The sequence below is a fragment of the Cnephaeus nilssonii genome (assembly GCF_951640355.1).
Source record: "Cnephaeus nilssonii genome assembly, chromosome: 1".
Taxonomy (NCBI): Eukaryota; Metazoa; Chordata; class Mammalia; order Chiroptera; family Vespertilionidae; genus Cnephaeus; species Cnephaeus nilssonii.
In genome coordinates, this window is record NC_137072.1 from 5620001 (window position 1) to 5636863 (window position 16863).

A 16863-nucleotide genomic window follows, 5' to 3' on the forward strand; every position below is an offset into this window, starting at 1 on the left:
CATCGAAGAAACAAAACTCATCAATTTTCTGCTTAATTTTATATTTTATGTAACTTTGATATTAGGTTACAATAAAATTATGGTAAACTTTAGAATGTTGTTTAAATTTATATTTTATGAGATTTTGATATTGTTATAATAAACATGATGGTATACTTTACAAGGTTTTATAGGAAAAATATTTTCTAATCTTTTAAAAACATATGAAAATATGTATAAAGATGTAATCTAGTTACATATTTGCACCTAAAACCTGACCTTTTATTATTTCTATACTGGTCATACGCTAATGTTCATTTTAAGAAAAACAGATATTTAAACATTTTTGAATCATTATTTTAGTTTAACGTAGGTTTTTATCACCATAAAAGTCCTTAGAGTATGTCTGACAATTTTGAAACTGTTTAAATTTCAAATCACAGAATTTATTCTAATGATAGTTGAAAATCTTTGTTTCAGAATATTACTGTGATATTCATTACATAATTACTTTTGGCACTGGAAATTTAAAAACACAGTTCCCTTCGTTTTTACATTTAGAAGACATGTTTACTTTGAAGCAGCATGTTTTGCCATATTGGCTGTAATCACTCAACACTATTCCCTTACTTTTAGTTTATGGTGTTACAACAATAGCCCAGAAATAAATCTGAATGACAGGAATTTAGAGGACAAAGAGTGTTTCAAATTTAGGAGTAACCTAAATATTATAAAGAGCCTGGCATGGAAGATACTTCTTTTCCTGGAAATGAGCTTTTTGGGGAAAAGATAGTGACTAAAAAAAACAAAAATGACATTAAAGGGAAAATTCCTCAAGAAAATTTAATGTGAATGTGATAAGTGAATCAGCAGTTAAGGATGAAGTGGTAATTTGAGATGTGGTTTGAGGATGGAAAATTCAGGGAGAATATTAGAAAAACAAGATTTAACTTTAATTTCAAGTAGCCTGGAAAAATTGAAGTAAATGTGAAATCAAGCCCTAGCTGGTTTGGCTCAGTGGATAGAGTGTCAGCCTGTGGACTGAAAGGTCCCAGGTTTGATTCCCGTCAAGGGCATGTACCTTGGTTGCAGGCACGTCCCCAGTAGGAGGTGTGCAGGAGGCAGCTGATCGATGTTTCTCTCTCATCGATGTTTCTAACTCTCTATCCCTCTCCCTTCCTCTCTGTAAAAAATCAATAAAATATATTTTAAAAATCCCACTGTTAGTGTATAATACAGCTTAATAATTTTTTACAAACTGCAAACCTTGTTACCAGGATTAAGAAATGGAATGTTACCCTCATCCCAGAAGCTCACTTGTCCTCTCCAATCACAACACACTCCACTCGCCCTCGAAAGGACAATTATGCCCTGCTGGCATGGCTCAATGGTTGAGCATCGACTATGAAACATGTGGTCACAGTTCAATTCCAGTTGGGGTACATACATGGATTGTGGGCTTGATCCCCTGTGTGGGGCGTGCAGGAGGCAGCCGATTGGTGATTCTTTCTCATCATTGATGTTTCTATCTCTCCCTCTCCCTTCTTCTCTGAAATCAATAAAAATATATTAAAAGCTTTTCTTTGCTTCGCTGGAGGACATTCTCAAGTAATTTCCTGAAAAAGAGGGTGTGTATGGGAGCCACGAGGAATGCACTTCAATCACAAGCCTTGCCTCAAGATGTTGCCATAGAGTATCAAAAACAGAAAAATGACCTTGGGACTGGAGACAGAATAAACTGGTGGTGATGCTTGGGTGTGACATATTTATGACCCCAAGGACCACTGGGATTATGTTGTCATTAAGACTTCCCCTTCATCACTCCATTCACCTGCCTAATCTTCAGCTATAGGCACGATATATTATGATCATTACCATTTACTTTTATTACACAAATGAAAAAAATTTGCTATTGGAACATGCTCAAACTGGTAAAATTATTAAAAACCACCCACAACTCTACCACCTAGAGATGACTGCAGTGAATCTCTTGGGAGGTATTCCAATCCCTGGAAGTGAATGGCTGAGCAGATATAAGCATCATTAAAACATATGGGCCTCCTCTTCCACCCGTGCTCTCTAGTAATTCACTTGTAGAACATTCTACATTTTGCCATGGTTATTTGTTCAATTAACTATTTATAAATTACTATTTACTATATATATGTGTGTGTGTGTGTGTGTGTGTGTGTATTTTTTAAGACAACCACTAGCCTGACTTTTAACAGATTTTGCCAAGTTTTGTCTATTATATAAGGGAATCACCAGATGTATTTTATATTTGGTTTCTCACATTATGTCAGTGATATTCATCCACATTGTTTACTCATGTTCATTGTAGATATACATTCTATTGATGGGAATATGGGTAGTTTCCATTATTTGTCTATTACAAATAATGCTGTTATGAATATACAAAATCTAGTCTATGTCTTTTGCTAGGAATAGAATTTCTTAGTCATAAGAGATACATTATATTTAACAGCAATTTTCTATAGTGATTGACCCAATAGACGCTTCCAGCAGACAAGTGCGCCAGTTGCTTTACATGTTTGGGGCATAATGATTTTTTGTTCCAGTGCCTAGAACAGTGCCATCCTTACTTATCTACCTATACAGTAGGTGTAACAAGTGTCCAATTCTGTTGAATGAATCTGAGCATAGATGGCATTTAAAGCTATGGGCTTCAGTGAGATCGTATTGGAAGAAGTATGACTAGATAAGAAGGCTGATGAGTAAGCCCTGGGTGACTCCTTCACTTAGAGAACTGGCAGATGGGGAGCAAGTAGAGAAAGAAGAAAATGGGAGAGCATGCAATTCTACAAACCAAGAGAAACGTGTTCCAAGGGGGCACAGTCAACCGCTTTGAATGCTGTCAAGAGATCATAAGACACAGTGCGGAAAGGGTCAGGAGTTCTGTTTTTGGTCATTTCAAGCTTTAAGAATTTAAGCATTAAATCATTCAAGTGGAGACCTTAAATGGGCAACTGACTATAGGAATTTGGAGTTTAGAACCTGATATGTAAGTCTGGTATTTATGAATGTAAATTTATTTGTGAGAGAGTGTAAATGGAGATGGGGACCCAGCCTTGACGCATGATGCATTTCCACTTACAAGCTGAACAGAGGTAAACAAAGCAGTGTTAAGTGTCTGGTAAGGTAGGAGAGAAGTCTGGAAAGTGTTTTGTCACTGAGATAATGACAACGTCAATTGTGTGAAATGTTGGTGAGTTTCAACAAAACGAGAACAGAAAAATAATCACTGGATTTAACAACTACTAATTAATAACTACTCTAGTCAATAGATACTCTTCCATAACATTACTTTGAGTGGCTGCAAAGAATCCCATTGTATGGGTGTACCAAAATTTGCTCAACTAGTCCCGCTATTGAATCCTTCGATTCTTCCCAAACCTTTAGAATCATAAGTAGAGTTCTCTAGAGCAGGTTTTAGAGTTGGAATTCTAGATCAATAAATTATAAACATTTTATTTTTTATTTATTTTTATTTATTAATTTCAGAGAGGAAGGAAGAGGGAGAGATAGAAACATCGATGAGCGAGAATCATTGATTAGCTGCCTCCTGCACCCTGGGCATATGCCCTTGCCGGGAATCAAACCTGGGACCCTTTAGTCTGCAGGTCGATGCTCTATGCAGAGCCAAACCGGCTAGGGCTTAAAAGCTTTTTATACAGCTACCAAACTATGCTCTAGAAAGGTTTTACTAAGTTCTACCATGACCCAAAGGATACAGTAATTGTAAAAACAAAAACAAAAAAACTTTGCCATTTTGATAGGTGATATGTGGTATTTTATACTTGCATTTTTATTAATGAAGTCTTATATGTTTGTTGATCATTAGTTACTTATTAATAGCTTGCCCATATCTCTTGCCCCAAATGAGTTGTTACAGAGCAAACTGTATGGTAAAATATTCAGAAGATTGCCCTAGCAGGTTTGGCTCAGTGGATAGAGTGAAGAGGGCCTGCGGACTGAAGGGTCCCGGTTCCATTCCCGCCAAAGGCACATGCCTGGGTTGCAGGCCCCATCCCCTATAGGGGACGTGGAGGAGGCAGCCAATCAATGATTCCCTCTCCTCACTGATGTTTCTCTCTCTCCCCCTCTCCCTAAAAAATACATTACAAAAAATATTCAGAAGATTGAAATATTGGTTTAGTGAAGTGAAAAAAAAAAGATAAACAAAGGTATGAATCACAGCTTGTGAAGGCACGAGTTACCCTGGTTGGGTAACTTCTCTGGTCCCATCTTCTTGTCTGTGAAATGGGGATCAGTTCTGTCCTGAAGTGTTATGAAGTATATGATATCTATATGCTGGAAATGATGGCAATTATTATGATAGCTTTTCCAGTGCAAAAGTATGCGCCGTGGCACAGGAATCTAAAAAACACAGACTGTAGGGTAGTTGGTTCGTTTGAAGCAACTGAGACGCCATTTCTGGCATTTCCACCACCCACTCCAGTTCCTGGCCTCCCCCTCCTCCTGCGCGTCGGTGGCGTCACCATGGCAACGAGCACGCGGCCCGAGCACACTTCTCTGACAGTTGCTGACCTCGGCCGCTCACTGGCCTTGGGCCTGCGGCTCCGAGGCGCTTCCCGCTCTCGGGTGTCTGAGGAGCAGCATGGCCAACGCGGCGGCCGCCTCGCCGCTGGAGGACTTGGACCTGAGCGGAGAGGAGGTCCAGCGGCTCACCTCGGCCTTTCAGGACCCGGAATTCCGGCGAATGTTTTCCGAGTACGCCGAGGAGCTCACGGACCCCGAGAACCGGCGGCGCTACGAAGCGGAGATCACGGCGCTGGAGCGTGAGCGCGGCGTGGAGGTGCAGTTCGTGCACCCGGAGCCCGGCCACGTGCTGCGCACCAGCCTGGACGGGGCGCGGCGCTGCTTCGTGAACGTGTGCGGCAACGCGCTGGTGGGTCGGCCCACCAGCCGGCCCGGCTCGGGGAGCGCGGCGGCCGGCAGCCAGTGGTCCCTGCCGTACAGCCTGGCGCCCGGCCGCGAGTACGCGGGGGGCCGCGGCACCCGCTACACCGTCTACGACGTGGTCTTCCACCCCGACGCGCTGGCGCTGGCCCGGCGCCACGAGCGCTTCCGCCAGATGCTGGACGCCACGGCCCTGGAGGCCGTGGAGAAGCAGTTCGGCGTGAAGCTGGACCACAGAAATGCCAAAACCCTGAAGGCCAAGTACAAGGGGACTCCGGAAGCCGCGGTGCTGCGCACGCCCCTCCCCGGGGGCGTCCCGGCGCGGCCCGAGGGGGAGCCGGAGGGCTCTCTCCCCGCTTTCCCCTACCCCTACGGGTGCCCGGCGGCCGCCCGGAACGCTGCGGGCCGCGGGCCCCCGCCCTCCGCTCTGGAGGCGGTGCCGCGGCCCACCCCCACGGAGCCTCGCTACCGGGTGGTGCAGCGCCACCGCGTGGACCTGCAGGACTACCGCTGCTCCCGGGACTCGGCCCCCGGCCCCGTGCCCCAGGAGCTGGTGGTCACCATCGAGCTGCCGCTGCTGCGCTCGGCCGAGCAGGCGGCGCTGGAGGTGACGGGAAAGCTGCTGTGTCTGGACTCGAGGAAACCCGACTACCAGCTGCGGCTCTCGCTCCCGTACCCGGTGGACGACAGCCGCGGCAAGGCGCAGTTCAACAAGGCCCGGCGCCAGCTGGTGGTCACGCTGCCCGTGGAGCGGCCCGCGGCGCGCCCGGACCTCCCAGCTGCGCCGGAAACGGCCGCCGGGGCCGGAACTGACCGCGCGGCCTGCACTTCCGCCCGCGAAGGAGACCCGGGCCCGGCTGGGGACCGCCCCGGGGAAGAGGACGCCGGGACCACCGCCCCGGGCGCCGCTGGGGAGGAACTCGTCTCCGAACCGGAACGGGACTTGGGCGGGCAAGCGGCGGCTACGACCGGAATCGAGGAGAAACCGCTTCCCGGAACCGGGAGCTCGCCCGGGGACCTAGCCCGGGGCCCTTCTGCCGGAAGGAGTGCGTGCGAGGATCTCGGCGTGGGGACCCGCGCGGCCCGGGAAGACGCGGGCAGGGAGCCTTCGGATCCGGCCATGGCTGGCCCCGGGGCGGACCGCGGGGCACCTCTGTGTCCTCCTCTGCGGTGTCACCAGGATGAAGCGTCCCTGACTCTGCTAGTTCAAGTGCCTCGGATCCAGCCGCAAAGCCTTCAAGGGGATGTGAGCTCCCTCCGGTACAAACTGTGCTTCTCCACCCAAGACTTGGTTTATTATTCCTTCTTTTTGCAGTTTGCTCCGGAAAATAAATTGAGTATCAAAGAACCAGCGGTTAGCATCTCTCCAGACAATGCAGTAATAGAACTGGCCAAAGCTTCAGAGTGCTGTGGACATTGGAGAGAGTGGTATTATGGTTTAAACAACGATTCTTTGGAGGTAACAGTTCTTTCTCGAGTCTTAGTATGAGAAATATTCCATCCTACTTTCAAAATTACAGCCCCTTAGTGCATTCTGAACAAAGCATTTTTCATTAGAACTTCTCTCGAAATTACTTGAAGTTGACACACGTGATGAAAGATGTCAGTGCACGTTAAACATACTGAAAAAAAACACACACACATGCATCCCTTCAAAATGTCCTTAATGCATTTTTCCCCCTGGAATCCATTGACTGAGGGGGACATGAATGGATTCCCAGAAATCCATAATCCTCTCAGATTGTATGCACAAAGTGTGAGGGTGCTTTCTTCTGGGCAGAAGGGCTATAACTTTAGTCATGTTCTCAAAGGGTTGATGACCAATTAAGAGTTTGAGAACCACTCTGTTAGGGCCATATTTTAAGTTGGTAAGTAATATTGTCCAACCTTAGAAAATAAACAACTTACTTCCAGAGAGCAAAAGTCACTTAGCCACATTTCTTATGTAGAAAAATGAATTCAGAATAAGGTGTCCGATCTAAATTCCCTGCCCTTTCGACCATATAGTGCTGCTTGATTTTCGTGGCTGATCTTGGTAGGGTTGTCCTCTGGTGGTCATTATGTTACATTTAAGTTACATGTGTTTTTGCATCTGTTTTAATCATCTAATATTTTGCACAATGGCTGACATTTAACAGTGTAATATAAACTACGGGCAAGTGCTGAAAGAAATTAAATTTGAAGTTCTAAAGAACTTTGTAAACTCACAAATGAACAATTAGTGGTTTTGATTGAGGCCTTTTATCAGTGTTACATGTAAATTTTAAAGCTCTTTTAACATATTCAAGGGTTTAATTCCCAGAAACAACACAAATTGCACAGATTACATATTAAAAATTAAGTTTTAAGCCTTGGGCTTTAACCTGCCAGAAATTTCCACTTCTTCCCCATTGTTTTCCTAGAAACTTGCTAACTTACATTTACATTTTATGAGGGATATCTTCTGTGAGAAGTGGTTAATTTGAAAGCCTCTAAAAGTGGTAAAGTAAGTAGCCAGGGCTAGGTAAAATACTTTGTGATGATATAAAATGGGAAATTGACTATCTGTTTATGTCATTGGAAGGGAAAATTTAGGAAAGGGCAGTCGTTTTCCGGTAATTGTCTTAATACATGTGAAGATAACTCACAATATGGGAAGAAAGCTTTGCTGACAAGCAGTTGAGAAAATACTAAAGAATATATTTTAATCTGATTTTCTAGTATGATAACATTATTTTAGCAAAGAAACCAGACAAAAATGAGATTATGGCGACTGTGTCATATCTTTGAAGCCTAAAATAGATTTATAATTTCTTCATTAATAATCACATTTCCTAAGGCTGACAGAATCATAATGTGTTTTTTTTATTTTACAGTTCACTGTCACTGGACCATGCTCTTATTAAATTTCTAAAACATCACAAGAGTAGCCCTGGCTGGTGTTCGGTTGGTTGGGAAAGGTTGGGGGCATGCAGGAGGCAGCCAATCCATGTTTCACTCTTCACTCTCACATAAATGCTTTTCTCTCACTCTCCTTCTTTCTTGAAAATTAATAAGGAAAAATCACAAGAGTAGTAGGTGGGTAGATAGATAATATATTACACATATTATATGAAAATTATAATGTAAGGTTGATTTGTGGCTGTCAAGTTCACAATTGTTACTTTACACACAAACAAGTACAACATATATTTATATAAGCCTTAAATATTTACTGGAATTTTCCTGAAGCTTTAGGACCACTGAATACAGTATCTTTTATAGTAAAATCAGTCATCAGAATGTGAAGACAATTTTATGCAAATTGTTTGTATTTTAATCATAACCATTTCCATTCTAAATACGTATTATTTTTCCTTGGGTAAACTAAAAACTAAACTATTTGGTATATATCTTTAAAATTAATGTGTAAGTCTTTTCCACAGACAGGAAACTTAGAAATGCTTTTGATGGGGGTGTTTTGATAATACATTGTTTTCTGGATCTTCAAATAATAGCAAGGCAAATTACTCCAAAAAAATTTTTTTTGTTCCCAAGTTCAAACACTGTTTAATAGAAGAAAACGTGAAACTTGTCTCTTTCATATTTTCTTTCCTCATTTTGACTAAATAATGAACTTATTAAATTTATGTATATGAAAGTACAGAGGAAAATACTTTTACTTTGGGCAACAATGAACTTATTTTATGAATATAGTTATTCTTTTAGTGTCCTAACAATATTCCTGTATTCGCTTGACATAAATATGAAGAAATTGCTTTGTGTTTGGGATTTTTGTGAATGTGATTTTTGCATTTCCTAATAGTTTGGAAAACTGTCTCATTCTTATAAATAGCTATATATGCTGGTGTCACACAGGATTATCTCATTGCTTAAAAGTAAAATATGCTTCTTTTACATAAAATATTACACTTAGCTCTTACCTGAACAAGAACTAAAAGACAAACTGTTCACACAAAATTTTAATAGATCCTGTCATGTGTATTTCTTAGCTGACTCATTAAGAAGTGTTGTAAGCCCTAGCCAGTTTGGCTCAGCGGACAGAGTGTTGGCCTTAAGACCAAAGGGTCCCGGGTTCAATTCTGATCAAGGGCACATACCTTGGTTGCAGGCTCCTCCCTGGCCCAGACCCTGCAGGAGGCAACCAATCAATGAGTTTCTCTCACATTGATGTTTCTCTTTCCCTCTCTCTTCAAAAATATCCTCAGGCGAGGATTAACAAAATAAAAAAGGAGGTTATGTATTTCTCATAAAATATTAAGTGAAAAAAGTAAAAAAATATAATTTTTAATTTAGATTATCTAAGAGAAAGCATACCTAGATTCAATAGAGACTAAGAAGAGTAACTGAACTTTTTCTTTTAGGGTTTTTTTCTATATGTGTATGTACTCTTGCTATTTTTTTAAAATATGTTTTTACTGATTTCAGGGAGGGAGAGAGATGACAGAGAAGCACTGATCAGCTGCTTCCTGCACAACCCCCACTGGGGATCGCTGCATGTACCCTGAACAGGAATGGAACCATGACCTCCTGGTTCATAGATGGACGCTCAACCACTGAGCCACACTGGCTGGGCACTCTTGCTGTGTACAGACTGTTTTCTTTTGCCAAGAAAGCATAGGAATAACAAACATTTTAAAAGTATAATCCTGAACTATGTGAGAACTTTTGAGTTGTTTTTATATAACACTGTGAAGTATGACCTATAAAGCAGATTTTTTTAATTTTATTTTAGGAAAGGTTATTTGTCAATGAAGAAAATGTCAATGAATTTCTTGAAGAGGGCCTAAGCTCTCAGTTCCAACAGACAATACCCCTAACTTCACCGTTAATTGAAGTTCTTCAGGTTACTGATAGTAAGATTCAAATTCACACAAAGGTAAGGATTTTGATGGGCCTTATAGAATAGTGACTTAGGACAAGGTTAAAGCCTAATGAATAACTTAATTTTTGGTGTTGAAACTTTAAGCTAAGTGTACATAATGGCTGGGAAGAGGAATAGAGTTTTTTGCATGCATTTCACTATGTGCTAAACACTCTGCAATTCATTTTCATATATATTATCTAACTTAATCCCAAAATAAATGAGGAATAGAGAAAAACTGACATTTGGGAAGTTAGTCCAGGGACCATGGTAACTATGTCATACAGTTTGTTCATTCTTTCTAGTTGAATCTTAAGTTTGGTTATTTTTAGTCGTCAGTATTGAATACAGAAATAATTTAGTTAACTAGCACAATTGGCATTTATGAATTGTGGGGGAAAGTGGCTCTGAATCACAGAAATTCAAGAAAATTCAAGAATGCCCTAGTAAGAAAGACTGCTAAAGGGTTTGTAAGCCAGGATTATTTTATCCTGAGGGAGATGAGTCATTGAAACGATTACCAGAGAATGAAGGCCAGGTTTGCATTGTCACTAAATGACTGGCAGCATGTGGAGGATGACTTTGAGGAGGAAGAAGCCTGTCTGCAGGTCTACAAGAGTTATTCCCTCACAACTTAAAAAATTGTCCCAATGGTACTACAATTTAATTTTCTATTTATTTCAAAGAATTAATAACTTGTTGTTTCTCTTGACATAGTTGCAAGAATGTAGTAACTCTGAACAGCTTCATGAAAAGGAAGAAAAAGTCAACGAAGGAAGTCATCCAACTGAAAAAAACATAGACCATCCTACCACCTCAACAACTGCTTCTGATTCATCTATAGCAGTTAAAGTACGAGAAATAGACAGTTGTGGTTCAGATGAATACTTGCAACAAGAGTCTCTTGATGTGTCCCAAATGTTATTTGGAAAGTCTCAACGACCTGAGTTAAAAATAGAACCTGAATTTGTAAAAGAAAAAGGTGCTGTTTACTCAAGTGAGGAGAAAGATAATTTAAAAGAACCAGTAATGACGAAAGAGGAAGAATTAACAGTTCAGAATATACCTGGTTTTGACAACATAAAAGAAACCAATATGCAGGATGGTAGTGTACAGATTATTAAAGATCATGTGACTCATTGTGCATTCAGTTTTCAGAATTCTTTGCTATATGACTTGGATTAATTCTTCAGAATTTTAAAGTTAAGAGCAGAAAATTTTTGGACTTAAGTTCTATTTCTGTAAACTACTACCTTAAAACCAAAGATACTCAAGAAAGTATATTTTGGATTTAAAATAGGTTTTCTGTTTACTCTCTAAAAACTGAAGATATTCAAGAAATTAAAATTTGCAATTTTGATTCTAATGGGGAAACTGGAGATAATTTTTTGCATGTAGAGTTTATACAGCTTCAGGGAGATAAGTTTTGTGATTCCTCTGAGATGTATATTCTGAGAGTTAAACATTTAGTTTTAATATAACCTGTATATATTTACTTCTGTGTTTGTTTTCAGCTTCTTTTGTTTACCATTACACTTTAATAAAGTTTCAAGATATTCACTAAGTTGTGTCTGTCACAAAAAGCAACTCTCAAGAATGTAACTAGAAATATGAGTTGCATTTGTAAGGGGGACAGAATCTCAAAACTGTGTTTAGAAATATCACTAAATAAGATGTAGTATTTATGCTTGAAATAGAGATTCTTAGATGAAAGAACTTTACTAACCAATATTAATAATTCAAATAATTATATACAGATACACTGAAATTTATTATTTTTGCTTCAAATCTGTATCTTACTGTTCTCATCTGTCACCAAAAAATATATATATTTAATACAGGTTAATTAGTAATGACTTTAAGGTGGCAGCAGGTAATGTATCTGTGGCTAAGTTATTAATTTTGTGGAATAGTATTTGTATTTGAGGTCAGAAGAAAATCCTAATAGATTTTTTTCTCACAAAAATTTTTAGGACAGGATGAAAGAAAATATAGAAAGGAAAATATCTGTTGACCTAATCTCTGACCCCAAAGGCCATGACCTGATGCATTTGTTCCAAAAACAGCTACCAATTCAAACTTCTGGCTTTCCCTTAGTCCTGGAAATTACCTAGTATCTTTAGTCCTTTGAACTGGGGAGGTCAGATCAGAACACCAAAAGCTGTTTTTCTTTACGTTTATAATCTTGGTAAAGTCTGGAACAAGACTAGGCTGAGAACAGTATAAATGTGGCTAGCTCACAAAACAAGAGAACTATTTGCCCCAACTTAGATGACCAGATGCATTTTCCAACTATAACATGAATTTTAATTTGAGGCAGTAATTTTGAAAATGTCCACTTAATAACACAATTTTCGTAGATTGAAATAATTGTAATAGCTACACAGAAATTAGTCTATAATTTTTGATTGAATGGAATTGTATACTGTAAGGGAAACTTCTACATTAAACGTGGTAAACGTGGAGTAAATTTTAAGCCTGTTTCCTATTATTTACTGTATCTGTCCTTTTAAAAAGTATGACTTCAGTTAAAATAAAGCTGGCACTAGAACATGTTTCACTTTGGCATGACTAAACTTTGTATCATTTCTGGCTGTGTTTCACAGCAGCTTTTTATTGTTCATTATCTATGTCTGGCTAGTTTCTTCCAAAGGGAATACATTGTCAAGAGCTGGGTTTTCTTTATTATTTCAAATTCAACGTACAAACAGTAAACATGAAGATGTAATGCTAACTTTAAAACTTCTAGAATGTCTATTGAATTTTGGTGTAAAGAGTAAACAAAATTTATTCTGCAAAGTGATTAGGAACCTTTTTATGCAAAAATGAGTATTTTATTTTGGCAGACTAAAAGAAAAAAAGAAACAAAACCACTGTTTTTCTACATTGAGGTGAAAACAGTGTTAAAATTTTTTATCAATCAAATACATTCCTAAAGAAAATGTGCTCTATGAAGGTTCCAAAGCACAGGCAAATCTTAACACAATAATATAGGAATCTGTAATACTGAAATTGACTCTGTTTTGACAGGGTGTTTAACAAACATAACTTCTGAATTATAAAACCAGCCAAGCAATCTCTTCCTAGTAACTGTGTGGAGAGTGAAACTGGGCTTGTTCCGTTAATACTTATTTCATTGTAATACTTCCTACTGCTATGTCACTTTTAAGTAAATTTTGCTGTACTTAAGTTTTTAAAGTGGAAAAGTGTACAAAGTTCCAGGTAAAAAGATTAATAGATGCAATTTAAATAAAATTTCCCCTCTTCTCTCACAGTAATGATTACATTTCCCAGATACAGATTGAGCTTTAAAACCCAACTCCCAAAATGAAAACTTGTATTTTAAATCTTAATCAGACATAAAAGGAAAAGATTACTATAATTGGATACCTTTTACAATAATTTTTTTTCGTATTAAAGCAGAAACCAATCCCTAAACTCCTTTATTCAATTGTCTGTCCTGTTGGGACAAATATCAAAAATAGAAGACTGTCACCTTTTGTAATTGTGATTTTTCATTGCAGTCTTCTATAACTTTTACAGAGTTCATGGTCTCTAATATCTCCCCACCCTCCGTTTTTCCTAGGCGGGGAAATGGGTGCCATAAACTTTTCACTGATAGTTAGAGTTTCTGGAAACAAGTACTGTTTGTTACTATTTAAGAGTGACTCAATTTGGGCACTCTGGGTGGATGGTCTACAGGTTTTCTTGTGGTGCATACCACAGTCTCCAGCATGAAAAATCCTAGGTACCTGAGGAACCAGCACTTTCCAGAATTTTGGAAGACAAGATACAGTCAAATACTGAAGAGTCCAGTCCCAATTATAATCATCATAAGTACAGAAAGTGTCTGTGCAATCGATCAGCTTATGATAAGCATCCCGGGTCAAGGCTAGACCCATATTGTGCTCTGTGGATTTCCAAGCTTTCACGTCTACCTTGTCAGCAATGCCAGAGAAACTTCGACTGGCGGTATAGGTTCCCAGGGAGAGAACATCACACTCGGGACACTCTTGCTGCTTTAATTTCCTCATTTTTTTGAAAACGTGGTAAAAGTCTGGGGCTAAGTAGTGATCCTCCTCTAGGAAAAGTATGAGGCCAGCATAGTCTCGAAGAACTTTGACCCTTTCCCATACAAAATGCAGCTTCCACCACCAGTGGTGTTTGGTTTGGGAGAACTTGGCCTCTCTATAATGGCCAAAGGAATCGGGATACTCGGCGTTAATGCAGCCCATCTTCAAAGCTGAATCCTTCTCCAGATCTCTGGGGCAATCTCTGGGGTCACTGCCCGGAAACTCGTGGGGGTACAACTGAATGCTGAAAGGAAAGAACACCTGCAGAACAGGGCAGAAATCCACGCCGGCGATCAGCTGGTTGATCTCTGCTGACCAGAAGTCATGGCTAAAGATGACGAGGACGTTGTCAATGCCCTGGGCTTTTCGAAGCGAGTCCAGCAGCAGCCGGAGGTAATCGGGCCGGTTATGCACCTGGACCACCAGCACCAGCTCTCGGGGCGGCCAGGAGGCGGCCTTGTCTACATTCCTCAGCGTCTGGTCAAAGTTAAGCTGGTAGACCAGGGACCGGTACCGCAGCGTCAGGTTGTCCGCCTCGGGCAGCGGGGCCGCCGCGACCAGCGGGGCCGCCGACTCGTTGGAGACCCGGCGGAGGTCCACGGACACGGCGGGATGGTCCCCGCCCCGGCCCCCCGCACCGCGCGCGGGCTCGGCGTCCAGCAGCGGCGGGGCGAGGGCCTCGCTCTTCCTCTGTCGCCCATTGCTGCTCCAGAGGACCAAGCCGCAGGCGGCCACCACGAGCGTCAGGATGAGCACCTTCCGCTTGTAGACGCGGAACCTCATGGTCTCGGGGCCGGGAGCGCGGGGAGGCGTGCGGGAGGGAGCTAGCGGCTTGTGCACGGAAGGGGCGGGCGGGCGGCGGCGGCCGTCGCGTCGGCCTGTAGCAGTCGGAACTGGCCCCCGCGGCGGCCCTCGCTAACTCATGCCCGGCCCCGGGGGTCCTGGGACCCTCAGGCTCTCCGCTTCCCCGCGCCGCCGGGCTCCACTCATCCTCGTCGGGCAGCCGCGGCTCGACAGAGACCCCGCCGCTAGGGACCGGGGCTCGGGGTCGCCTCTGTCCTCTCCATTCAACACGGGTCCCAGCAAGAGCCCCGCGCGGCCCACCGCACCAGCTTCTTTACCTGCGCCTCCAGCGGCCCCGCGTCCTCCGCGCGCTCATCCCTACGCGGGCCACAGACCGCCGACACCCGGCAGCGAGGCTCGCCCCTCTCCGGCGGCCACCGCTCTGACAACCTGCGACGGGCCCGCGGAGCGCCGGGGCCCTCCGGCCCACACCCTCCGCCCCGCCCCTGGGGCCGCTGGTTGGCGCTTCCAAGACGCCTGCGGAGGTGCCCGGCCTTCGCTGCCCGTTGCCTATTGGTCCACGGCCCTGTCGCTCAAGGCTCGGTTCCTACTTCCGCTTCTTTCCTCCATTTCCTGTTAGGCGCGAGCCGAGCGGAGCGGGGAGTGTGGTGTACGCGTTTCCCGGTAAGCTGAGGTCGGGCTGTAGGCGCCCCCCGGGGGCCTCGAGCACTCAGAATCCGGGACGGAGTAGGCCCTGGTAGGGAACGGAGGAGAGACCCGCCGCCTCGGCTCGAGAGAGTTCGAGAGCGGGCTTCTGCCTCGGGAAAGGGGTTCGCGCATGGCGCTGCGGGGCCGGGAGGCACTGGTTAAGGACACGTCAGCCTTCAGGGCGGCTGGTGGGTGACGGTGCTCGGTACCGCGGAGGAGAAATGCGAAACCGGACTCTTGCGGTTCTCGGAGAAGGAACGGGGGTGGGCCCACGCGCACGGAACCGGGCAGGCCCAGGAGCTAGAACGTGGAAGGGGGTGCGGGGAGCCGTCGAAGAGAAACTAGCCTCGGCCCTCCCTGCGGTAGCAAATGAACCATCGCTCCGCTTTTCCTTTTAGCGGCCACAGTAATGAAGGCCCCTTTGTTCGCTCTGGCTGTTTTTCAGTGAGTCTCATTCTAGAAGTGTGCCAGTGATTTAAGCATTCCAAAAAGGTGTGCACACTTTTCTGTGCCCTTACGGAAATGAGTAGTCGGTGGATTATACATTACTGCTTTATGTTATTTTCCTGTAAATACTTACAAAGTACTTTTACTTATCAAAATGTTTAACATCTATCATATTTTAAATATCTCAACAGTTTGCATCATACAGACAGCTCTCCTGCCAAGATGGTCAATGTGCCTAAAACCCGAAGGACTTTCTGTAAGAAGTGTGGGAAGCACCAGCCTCACAAAGTGACCCAGTATAAGAAGGGGAAGGATTCCCTGTATGCCCAGGGGAAGAGGCGCTACGATAGGAAGCAGAGTGGCTACGGTGGGCAGACAAAGCCGATTTTCCGAAAGAAAGCTAAAACCACAAAGAAGATTGTGCTGAGGCTTGAATGTGTGGACCCCAACTGCAGATCCAAGAGGATGCTGGCCATCAAGAGATGCAAGCATTTTGAACTGGGCGGAGATAAGAAGAGAAAGGGCCAAGTGATCCAGTTCTAAGCTTTTGTTTTTGAGAGGAAAATGTTAAAGCTGTAGAAAAATTACCTGTGTGAAAATAAATGCAGTGATATTCTTACTCATATCTTTTGTGTCTTTTGAAATATAAATAGAATTTCATGTTTAATGTGGTTATAAATTAAGGAAATAAGAGTAAATTTGTAAGTGAATCCTCTTCAAATTATTAAACTTAGTTTCACAAGAATTGAAAATTTTTATATGTAAAGATAAGAGTCCCACCTCAAACTTAATAGCAGGGAAAATATTGATACTTTATCTGATCAATTTCAAATATATGTTGGGTGAATTTACAATCATGATGGATGAGCTGCTGGGAAAACTAAGATTTTGAAAAATAAATTAAGAAGACAAGCTAAGCCTGTGTATAGCAGACTGAGTGGGGCAGAGGATCTAAGGGGATAAAAAGCATACTTTTTGCAAATGTACTGTAATAGGAACCACTGGCCACATATAGCTACTTAAATTTAAAAGGCAGTTCCTCAGTTATACTAGCTATATTTAGTGTTCAACAGCCACATAAGGCTAGCG

At 42.7% G+C, this 16863-nt stretch overlaps 4 protein-coding genes across 4 annotated transcripts in view; 3 read left to right on the forward strand and 1 right to left on the reverse strand.

The window, feature by feature from the left end:
* Window positions 1-2475, forward strand: part of POLE2 (DNA polymerase epsilon 2, accessory subunit) — a 37461-nt gene extending 34986 nt beyond the window's left edge. The window contains exon 19 of the mRNA XM_079769059.1: window positions 1556-2475. Coding sequence (XP_079625185.1) covers window positions 1556-1727 — 172 coding nt within the window. The 3' untranslated portion in view covers window positions 1728-2475. The remainder of the gene's footprint in view (window positions 1-1555) is intronic.
* Window positions 2476-3115: 640 nt separating this feature from the next.
* DNAAF2 (dynein axonemal assembly factor 2) lies at window positions 3116-12327 on the forward strand. The gene is made up of 3 exons (XM_079768365.1): window positions 3116-6379; window positions 9635-9778; window positions 10481-12327. Exons 1-3 carry the CDS (start codon window positions 4619-4621, stop codon window positions 10946-10948), a joined length of 2373 nt encoding a protein of 790 aa, XP_079624491.1. The 5' UTR covers window positions 3116-4618; the 3' UTR covers window positions 10949-12327.
* MGAT2 (alpha-1,6-mannosyl-glycoprotein 2-beta-N-acetylglucosaminyltransferase) lies at window positions 10998-15108 on the reverse strand. The gene has a single exon (XM_079768366.1). It carries the CDS (start codon window positions 14617-14619, stop codon window positions 13279-13281), a length of 1341 nt encoding a protein of 446 aa, XP_079624492.1. The 5' UTR covers window positions 14620-15108; the 3' UTR covers window positions 10998-13278.
* A 57-nt stretch (window positions 15109-15165) lies between these two features.
* Window positions 15166-16399, forward strand: RPL36AL (ribosomal protein L36a like). Its single transcript, XM_079768381.1, has 2 exons — window positions 15166-15303; window positions 15966-16399. Exon 2 carries the CDS (start codon window positions 15997-15999, stop codon window positions 16315-16317), a length of 321 nt encoding a protein of 106 aa, XP_079624507.1. The 5' UTR covers window positions 15166-15303; window positions 15966-15996; the 3' UTR covers window positions 16318-16399.
* The last annotated feature ends 464 nt before the right edge of the window (window positions 16400-16863 follow it).

Coding starts and splice junctions, on each gene's coding strand:
- DNAAF2 (XM_079768365.1), top strand. CDS start 4,619: ATGGCCAACGCGGCGGCCGCCTCGCCGCTGGAGGACTTGGACCTGAGC. Junction 6,380..9,634: donor TAAACAACGATTCTTTGGAG/GTAACAGTTCTT, acceptor ATTTTATTTTAG/GAAAGGTTATTTGTCAATGA. Junction 9,779..10,480: donor AGATTCAAATTCACACAAAG/GTAAGGATTTTG, acceptor CTCTTGACATAG/TTGCAAGAATGTAGTAACTC.
- RPL36AL (XM_079768381.1), top strand. CDS start 15,997: ATGGTCAATGTGCCTAAAACCCGAAGGACTTTCTGTAAGAAGTGTGGG.
- MGAT2 (XM_079768366.1), bottom strand. CDS start 14,619: ATGAGGTTCCGCGTCTACAAGCGGAAGGTGCTCATCCTGACGCTCGTG.